This window comes from Tachysurus vachellii, chromosome 10, assembly GCF_030014155.1.
Source record: "Tachysurus vachellii isolate PV-2020 chromosome 10, HZAU_Pvac_v1, whole genome shotgun sequence".
Classification (NCBI taxonomy): domain Eukaryota; kingdom Metazoa; phylum Chordata; class Actinopteri; order Siluriformes; family Bagridae; genus Tachysurus; species Tachysurus vachellii.
The window spans coordinates 3,190,433-3,200,000 of record NC_083469.1 but is presented as its reverse complement, the minus strand read 5'-3'; the positions used below and the strand labels follow the sequence as shown (position 1 = coordinate 3,200,000).

General features: G+C 45.5%; 2 protein-coding genes across 4 annotated transcripts in view; one reads left to right on the top strand and one right to left on the bottom strand.

Moving 5' to 3' along the window:
- ecd (ecdysoneless homolog (Drosophila)) overlaps positions 1-2,285 on the bottom strand; it is a 9,918-nt gene extending 7,633 nt beyond the window's left edge. For both annotated transcript variants that reach the window (XM_060878942.1, XM_060878943.1), the window contains exons 1-4: positions 1,942-2,285; positions 1,121-1,326; positions 727-905; positions 1-35 (exon numbers count right to left, since the gene is read on the bottom strand). The exon at positions 1-35 is cut by the window's left edge and continues 158 nt beyond it. In XM_060878942.1, coding sequence (XP_060734925.1) covers positions 1-35; positions 727-905; positions 1,121-1,326; positions 1,942-2,155 — 634 coding nt within the window. In that variant the 5' untranslated portion in view covers positions 2,156-2,285. The remainder of the gene's footprint in view (positions 36-726; positions 906-1,120; positions 1,327-1,941) is intronic.
- A 436-nt stretch (positions 2,286-2,721) lies between these two features.
- On the top strand, positions 2,722-7,955 carry thumpd2 (THUMP domain containing 2). Of its 2 annotated transcripts, none has more exons than XM_060878951.1 (10): positions 2,722-2,869; positions 3,822-3,954; positions 4,070-4,287; positions 4,576-4,653; positions 4,797-4,849; positions 4,952-5,039; positions 6,604-6,675; positions 6,770-6,884; positions 7,145-7,265; positions 7,346-7,955. In XM_060878951.1, exons 1-10 carry the CDS (start codon positions 2,768-2,770, stop codon positions 7,602-7,604), a joined length of 1,239 nt encoding a protein of 412 aa, XP_060734934.1. In that variant the 5' UTR covers positions 2,722-2,767; the 3' UTR covers positions 7,605-7,955. The 2 variants fall into 2 exon arrangements, with proteins under 2 accessions (XP_060734934.1, XP_060734935.1); XM_060878952.1 differs by having other exon boundaries at positions 2,741-2,869; positions 3,822-3,988.
- Positions 7,956-9,568: the final 1,613 nt, after the last annotated feature.

Here is a 9,568-nt window from a genome sequence, read left to right as displayed (position 1 = left end):
CGTGATGGAGACCGGTCTGGATTTTTCCTGGGTACCTGCAACACACACACGTGCAAAATATAATTCAGTTTCATCCACAGTAATAAGATCCACAATCTACCCCAACCCTCCTGATCCACCCCCATTCCCTCTCCTGATCCTCCTTTACACTGCCTGACACAACCATCTCTCCCGATCTGCCCCAACCCTCCTGATCCACCCTACCTCCTCCTCCTGATCCACCCCAATCCCCTCCTCCTGATCCACCCCAATCCCCTCCTCCTGATCCACCCCAATCCCCTCCTCCTGATCCACCCCAATCCCCTCCTCCTGATCCACCCCACCTCCTCTCCTCCTGATCCACCCCACCTCCTCCTCCTGATCCACCCCACCTCCTCCTCCTGATCCACCCCACCTCCTCCTCCTGATCCACCTCACCTCCTCCTCCTGATCCACCCCTACCCCTACCCTACCCCTCCCCAACGCCTTCTCCTGACCTTCCCCTTCTCCTACTCCAGATCCTACCAAGGTGTTGGGCTACCAATCAGAAGGTTGTGAGTTCAATTCCCACGTCCACCAGGCTGCCACTGCTGGGCCCCTGAGCAAGGCCCTTAACCCTCAATTGTTCAGTTGTATAAAATGAGATAAAATGTAAGTTGCTCTGGATAAGAGCGTTTGCTAGATGTAATGAAACTAAAAATTAAATGTACTCCTCCTCCTAATCCACCCCCTCACCCCGTCCCTCACCCCTGCAGTCGACGATCTAGTGCAGCTCGTATACGGTGATCAGCCAAGCAACGCTCGCCGTGTGCATGCAGCACTTCCAGAGCCTCTGGTATCGACGGCACAGAGTCTCGAGGCCATCCCGCTTCTCCAGCACGCACACGACTGGGCAAAATGTGCAGCTCTCCATGGTACAAGAACACCTGTCAATCAGGTCAATCAGCCAATCAACAAAAAGCAAATACGTACAGAATGGCAGCTGTTATGTTATACAGCTCAAACACAATTAGAACCATGTTACTATACTATACACCGTGTAAGGAATAAAACACACTGTGTCGTGCTGTTATAAGAAAATATCCAACAAACAGTTGTTGTTCAACTACAAGAGCCTGACACAAACATCATGACCTCTGACCCTGTTTTCGCTGCTGTCAGGATCTAGCCACTTGGGCAGGTACTCGGCTGCTTCGATCAGAAGAAACTGTCCATCGTTGTCCTGGACGCTGGCAACCAGTTCACTGAACGTGTGTGTGATGTGTTTGAGCAAATAAACGATGAACCACTCATCATCCACGTTGTCACCATATTCCGTGATACCGCCCAGATGAGCCGGGACGCCCCCTATAGATCAAAACACAAACATACACACATAAACTCACATAAACACACATACACACACACAAACAAATGCACACACACACACAAACATAAACACAAACACACACATACATAAACACAAACACACACATACATAAACACAAACACACACATACATAAACACAAACACACACATAAACACACACATACACACAAACACAAACACACACATACACAAACACAAACACACACATACACACACATACATAAACACAAACACACACATACACACATACACACAAACATAAACACACATACATAAACACAAACACATATACATAAACACAAACACACACACAAACAAACACACACATACATAAACACAAACACACATACATAAACACATACACACATACATACATACACACACACACACACACAGAGATACAGATACAGACACAGACACACAGAGACACACACACACACACACACACACACAGACACACACACACACACACACACACACAGATACAGATACAGACACAGACACACAGACACACAGAGACACACACACGCACACACACACACACACACACACACACACACACACACACACACACACACAGACACTCACCTCACCTTTCTCTGGATGAAAGCTGAGATTAAAAGGTTGCTTCTGCCAAATGTATCGGACCATCAGAGCAGCGACCTCGGCCAAGACACCCTCTAGGAGCCGCAAGAGGAACCGCTTCTTCTCCTCAACATCCAGAGGGTCCGAATGGAGCAAAAAGAGTCGGTACTGAACCGCGTCCTCTGCCACAGTGGGTCTGTTCAGGAAATCCATGTTTATCATTCACCTGGAGTGTTAACGCGATTTTAACAGCTTCACTCCACTGTTTTAATCATCATCTATCTTTATTCGCATTAGTTTATCTGCAGAAACACGTGCATGTGTTTTCGTAACGTTATCATACTGGACAGCAAAATACTTCCGGGTTTAATTTTAAAATAAAAGTCCTCGGTCAACGATCTCATACGCAAGGTATCATTATATATAGACTTTTCTATTTGTTTATTTTTTTATTATGCACATATTTATAAACACACCTTCATAAGTCCTAAGACAAACCGACATAGTTTTTTTTTATAAATATTTAATATATATCTATAGTTTTTTTTTTAATTTGCTAACTGTTCATTTGTCAAATCGCAAACGTTTGGAAGTATTCCAATATTTTGATAATCCTAATAATCGGATTAATATCGAGTTAGTCATTTAGCGAATTATTTACATGTTCTAATAAAAAAACAAATACTTGTATCCGCAATTATTTTCTAATGTCAAGAAACCTGTTAGTAGTTGTTTAGCTCTTATTTTGAAACCGAGCTATTCTGTCGTACTGCGCATACCCGACACTTGCACGCATGCGCAGTACCCGTATCATCTCTAACAGCGCCGCTGATAATGAGCAACAGCGACGGTTCGGTTCGGTTTTACTGCACCGCGGGCGCCGGTATGGAATCGTTTCTGCTGGACGAAGTGAAGCACAAACTGAACGCTACAGAGGTGAAGCACCTCACATTTTATCAGCATTAAGGATTTTCAGCAAGAAGAGACTATAAAACCTGGATAATTGTGTGTAGGACAAACAACAGCGATCAGTGATTGGTCATCAGGAACAAAACAGATCAGTGATTAATTACTGAGTACAACAATGACATCAGGAACGATGGGGATCAGTAATCGATCCTCAGGAACGATGGGGATCAGTGATCGATCCTCAAGAAAAAGGGCACTTAGTGATGGATCCTCAGGAACAAGGGCACTTAGTGATGGATCCTCAGGAACGATAGGGATCAGTGATCGATCCTCAGGAACAAGGGCGATTAGTGATCGATCCTCAGGAACAAGGGCACTTAGTGATCGAGCCTCATGAACAAGGGCACTTAGTGATCGATCCTCAGGAACGATGGGGATCAGTGATCGAGCCTCATGAACAAGGTCGATTAGTGATCGATCCTCAGGAACAAGGGCGATTAGTGATCGATCCTCAGGAACAAGGGCACTTAGTGATCGAGCCTCATGAACAAGGGCACTTAGTGATCGATCCTCAGGAACGATGGGGATCAGTGATCGAGCCTCATGAACAAGGTCGATTAGTGATCGATCCTCAGGAACAAGGGCGATTAGTGATCGATCCTCAAGAACAAGGGCAATTAGTGATCGATCCTCAAGAACAAGGGCAATTAGTGATCGATCCTCAGGAACGATGGGGATCAGTGACCGATCCTCTGGAATGATGGGGATCAGTGATCGATCCTCTGGAATGATGGGGATCAGTGATCGATCCTCAGGAACAAGGGCAATTAGTGATCGATCCTCAGGAACAAGGTCAATTAGTGATCGATCCTCAGGAACAAGGGCATTTAGTGATCGATCCTTAGGAACAAAGGCACTTAGTGATTGATTTGTGGTGTGTGTGTGTGTGTGTGTGTGTGTGTGTGTGTGTGTGAGATAGACGGAACACATCCCCGGAAGAGTGTTTTTTCGCTGCCACTCAAATCTACATGATGTGTTGCAACTCAAATCGGCAGAGAGGCTCTTCCTGCTTCTGCGTAAAGCTCCGCCCACTTCCTTACCCACAAATCCAGGTGTGCAGCTCACATCACACACCTTTACTTAAAGGTACGACACATAAAGGTGTAGTTAGGAACATATTTACACAAACCTGGCTTTTTCTGAGTATCTTTTCTGTTCTTTTATTAGCAAAAGCAGCAAGTGTGATACAGCAGAGGATTGTGGGAAATCCAGAGGAGTGGAGTGGCACAGTGTCCACCTGGACCCTGCTGCAGGCGGAGTTAAACGGCTCAGGGGGGCGGGGCCAGAAGAGGAAGCGAGAGGAGGAAGAGGAGAGTTTAAATCATCCTACGTTTAGAGTGAGCTGCCGCTGTAGTGGAATCATCGCTCGCTCTTATAACTCCCAGGTGTGTGTGTGTGTGTGTGTGTGTGTGTGTGTGTGTGTGTGTGTGTGTGTGTGTGTGTGTGTGTGTGTGTGTGTGTGTGTGTTTTTATAAAGTTCTTGCTACAAAATACTGTGTGTGGCACCTGTGTGTGTGTGTTTTTATAAGGTTCTTGCTACAAAATACTGTGTGTGTGTGTGTTTTATAAAGTTCTTGCTACAAAATACTGTGTGTGGGGCACCTGTGTGTGTGTTTGTTTTTATAAAGTTCTTGCTACAAAATACTGTGTGTGTGTGTATATGTGTATCATAGACCCTGAATCGTATCATTGGGATGGCCATCAATCGACAGCTTGGATGGAAAGCTGACCTTCGTGATCCAACTGTTGAGGCACACACACACATACACACACACACACACACACACACACACAGTCATAAAGATCTCTTTACACTACTGCTATGTATTTGCTGGCTCTGAATGTGATGGGTTATATGCTTTGTGTGTGTGTGTGTGTGTGTGTGTTTATACAGGTGAATGTGTATTTAAGTGATGATCACTGTGTAGTTGGCATTCCTCTGTTGAGGTACATTTAATAATATTCTCTCTATTAAAGGCATTTGCTCTTTCATCTATCTTGCTGAGTGTGTGTGTGTGTGTGTGTGTGTGTGTGTGTGTGTGTGTTTAGGCAGCCTCTAGCCAGTCGCACTTATCTGAAGCACACCGGACTCAGGTCCACTATAGCCTGGGCCATGGCGTCTCTCTGTAATCTTCAGGTACAGTGCCGTTATCTCTTCACCACACACACACAGCAAACATACTTTTAACTTATATTTTGTAAACTATTCAAACCTCAGGGGAATTTTCTCATAAGTCTGTTTGAGAATGGTCAGAGTGGGCGTGGCCTTATATTCTAATGAGGGTGCATGATTGACAACCCTCTGAGAGATCCCTAGATTGATAACCTTGTTTATCAAGCTGGATACGAACCGATTTATTCTAAAATAATAATAATAAATTATTATTGTTATTGTATTCAATTATTCAATATTTATATTGGTGTAGAGTCGAAATAATCGTAAACTTTAACTCATTTCGTCCTCACAGCTGTCTGTGCACTTGACCTTATATGGCATTTTATGGGCGTCACTATATGCAAATGAGTACAGAAAAAAGTTCTCCATTAAAGTGCAGAAATAATTTCTCTCTCTTGTGTCTCTCTGCCTGTGTCTGTCTGTGCTTATCTCTCTGTCTGTGTCTCTGTCAGTCTGTCTCTCTCTCTGTCTGCGTCTCTGTGCCTCTGACTGTCTGTCTGTCTGTCTCTATCTGTCTGTGTCTCTGTCTGTCTGTGTCTCTGTCTGTCTGTCTCTGTTTGTCTGTCTCTCTCTCTGTCTGCATCTCTGTGCCTCTGACTGTCTGTCTGTTTCTCTGTCTCTCTCTGACTGTGTGTGTCTCTCTGTGTCTCTCTGCCTGTGTCTGTCTGCTTATCTCTCTGTCTGTGTCTCTGTCAGTCTGTCTCTCTCTCTGTCTGCGTCTCTGTGCCTCTGACTGTCTGTCTGTCTGTCTGTCTGTCTCTATCTGTCTGTGTCTCTGTCTGTCTGTGTCTCTGTCTGTCTGTCTCTCTGTTTGTCTGTCTCTCTCTCTGTCTGCATCTCTGTGCCTCTGACTGTCTGTCTGTTTCTCTGTCTCTCTCTGACTGTGTGTGTCTCTCTGTGTCTCTCTGCCTGTGTCTGTCTGTGCTTATCTCTCTGTCTGTGTCTCTCTGTATGTGTCTCTCTCTCTCTGTGTCTCTCTGCCTGTGTCTGTCTGTGCTTATCTCTCTGTCTGTGTCTCTGTCTGTCTGTCTGTCTGCGTCTCTGTCTCTGTGCCTCTGACTGTCTGTCTGTCTCTATCTGTCTCTTTCTCTGTCTGTGTCTCTGCCTGTCTCTCTCTCTCTCTGTCTGCGTCTCTGTGCCTCTGACTGTCTGTCTGTCTCTCTCTCTCTGTCTGTGTCTCTCTGTATGTGTGTCTCTCTCTCTGTGTCTCTCTGCCTGTGTCTGTCTGTGCTTATCTCTCTGTCTGTGTCTCTGTCTGTCTGTCTCTGTCTCTGTCTGCGTCTCTGTCTATGTGCCTCTCTGACTGTCTGTCTGTCTCTATCTGTGTCTTTCTCTCTCATATATTAAGTAATATTAAGTATAAAGTATATTCAGTTCTCTCTCTTTCTTTCTCTCTCTGTATCTCTCTCTCACTCTCTCTCTCTCTCTCACTCTGTATCTCTCTCTCGCTCACTCACTCTCGCTCACACTCTCTCTCTCTCTCTCTCTCTCTCTCTCTCTCTCTCTCTCTCTCTCTCACTCACAGGAGGCTTCGATAGTTTTAGACCCCATGTGTGGAGTTGGCACCATATTGCTGGAGGCAGCGCAGGAGAGTCCGGTCTGTACCCACACACACACACACACACACACGTCAGTGCTAAGTGTATGTGTTGGATCACTGCAAGTTAATTAAATTGTGTGTGTGTGTGTAGAGTGGTGTGTTTATAGGGATGGACAGTGAGGAAGCTCAGTTACACAAAGCTGTACAGAATGTACAAGCCGCTGGTCAGGAGGAGAGAGTTCTGTTACTCCAGGCCTCCTGCATGGGTACTTACACTTCTTTATTATGATCTCTCTCTCTCTCTCTCTCTCTCTCTCTCTCTCTCTCTCTCTCTCTCTCTCTCTCAATTTGTCCCACTTTCTATAAAACTCTATACATTCCCCAACTGCAACATCTTTTTATCATTAACCCCTTTGTCCTAATCTGGTTATAATTAAGATGATAAGTCAGTAAGAGATTATAATGTGAGTGAGATGTACAGCTATGAAGCACACTAACGCTTCCAGTCCGTGTCTCTGTACCGTAGCGACGCCGCTGACTGCGGCTTCTGTAGACGTGGTGGTGTGTGACGTTCCCTTCGGCAGGAAGTTCAGCTGCGGCGTCGACATGACGACTGCGCTTCCGCACATTCTAGCTGAGATGGAGAGGTAGATCATTAAAGAAACACACACACACACACACACACACATGTTATTTGTAGTTGATTTACATTTATTTATCTCTATAGAGTTCTCCGTGACGGTGGAACCCTGGTTCTCCTGCTCAGTCTGCAACTTTCAGTCCTGATTAAGAAACTCATAAAATCGGACACGTCGGACCCGCAGTCGCGATCGGACGAAGACCCTCGCGCCACGGAGACGGACGCGGGCAGCCGTGACACGGAAAAATCCACGTTTGGTTCTCTGCTCCTACAGAGCAAACACAGAGTGAGCCTCGGGAGCACCGACGCTCTCATACACACCTACACGAAGAGACACGTGACGTAGCAAGGGTGTGTATGTGTAGAGCACCTTCAGTACGTTCACCTACAGCTCTCTGAAAAAAAGTTTTTTCACTTTGGTGCTTTTGAAAAAGTCACAGATTCCCCTTGGCTATGCTTCATGGAACCCTGGGCGTCCCTGGAGAACCACGCGGAGAACCAATGCGCTGGTGTACATATTTTTTACCTTTTAAAAATTCATGAATGAAACAAAATTGTTGTTTCGAGACTTGAAAAAAAAGGACCTAGATTTTGTTCATTGCAACATGTAGGGTGTCAAAACTTATTCCTTACCCCGTGTGCTGCCCTTATAAAGGACGTACGACGCTACGATCATGGTTGACTCATCTGTATGGATTGACTTCAAATAAAAGATATGTGATATGAAATGTTTTCATGTCTATTGTCTATTTTCTTACATTCGTCCTGAATTAAAAAAACAGTCATCGTCACAGCCGTGACTCGAACAAACACGAGCCGTTATCGCCGAGACCACGAGATCCGGAGCTTAACGGCGCTCGTCTGTTTCTGATTATGACCAGAAGGCCAAAGAAGAATAGATGCAGAGATTTTTGGCTTTAAAGAAGCTCTCACTGGAAATCTGCAGGGTTTTTTTTTTTTTTCAGCGTAGTTTCAGACGCCGTCCAACGACGACGACAGCCGGAGAAGTGTGAGGATTAAAAATAGCACCTGGCTCAATGTGGCTGCTCTCCTAACGGTGCGAGACGAAGGAAGCGCGTGGTGATTTTCCCGTGTAAAAACATTAGAGATATTTATTTAAATAAAATATCAGATCGAAACCAGGGGGGCACGGTGGCTTAGTGGTTAGCACGTTCGCCTCACACCTCCAGGGTCGGGGTTCGATTCCCGCCTCCGCCTTGTGTGTGTGGAGTTTGCATGTTCTCCCCGTGCCTCGGGGGTTTCCTCCGGGTACTCCGGTTTCCTCCCCCGGTCCAAAGACATGCATGGTAGGTTGATTGGCATCTCTGGAAAATTGTCCGTAGTGTGTGATTGTGTGAGTGAATGAGAGTGTGTGTGTGTGCCCTGTGATGGGTTGGCACTCCGTCCAGGGTGTATCCTGCCTTGATGCCCGATGACGCCTGAGATGGGCACAGGCTCCCCGTGACCCGAGGTAGTTCGGATAAGCGGTAGAAGATGAATGAATGAATGAATGAATGAATCAGATCGAAACCAATCTTCAAACATGAATGTTCGATTTGATCTGGAGCAAATCTGTGCTCTGATCCATGGTGCTACTGAATTCTTGATTCTGACAGTAGCGGTAATGTGTTTGCGTTTCCGTAGTAACGACTCACAGAGAAAATCGTGTCTGTATGACGGACGCTCGACGTAAACAGATAAAAAAAAGAACAGTGTAACTGTGTATTTATTTAACATTTATGGCCTTAATCAGAGCGACTTACATTTATACCGTTTATACCGCTGAGCAACTGAGGGTTAAGGGCCTTGCTCAGGGGCCCAGCAGTGGTGGACCCTGGGATTTAAACGCCCAACCTTCCAATTGATAGACCATCACCTTAACCACTATTTATAGGAGTGCATAACAGTGCATAACAGAGTGCATTATAGGAGTGCGTAAGTGGTAGCTCAGTGGTTAAGGTGTTGGGCTACTGATCGGAAGGTCATGGGTTCGAACCCCAGGTCCACCAAGCTGCCACTGCTGGGCCCCTGAGCAAGGCCCTTAACCCTCAGTTGCTTATTGTAAGTCACGCTGGGTAAGGGTGTCTGCTAAATGCCGTAAATGTAACATGGAGAGATTCTGGTGAGGGGAAAAACTTACATGAAAACATCCAAGCTCAACTAAATCACCCCAAACTGTGTGGGGTAATATGTTCTGGACTGATTCCAAAGAATTAACAGTAACAGTTTCTTCCCACAAGCCATCAGACTTCTCAATAACTGAACTGAACTGTACTGAGCACAACATACACAAATCATCTGTATGGACTG

Coding starts and splice junctions, on each gene's coding strand:
- thumpd2 (XM_060878951.1), top strand. CDS start 2,768: ATGAGCAACAGCGACGGTTCGGTTCGGTTTTACTGCACCGCGGGCGCC. Junction 4,288..4,575: donor CTCGCTCTTATAACTCCCAG/GTGTGTGTGTGT, acceptor TGTGTATCATAG/ACCCTGAATCGTATCATTGG. Junction 7,266..7,345: donor ATTCTAGCTGAGATGGAGAG/GTAGATCATTAA, acceptor TTATCTCTATAG/AGTTCTCCGTGACGGTGGAA.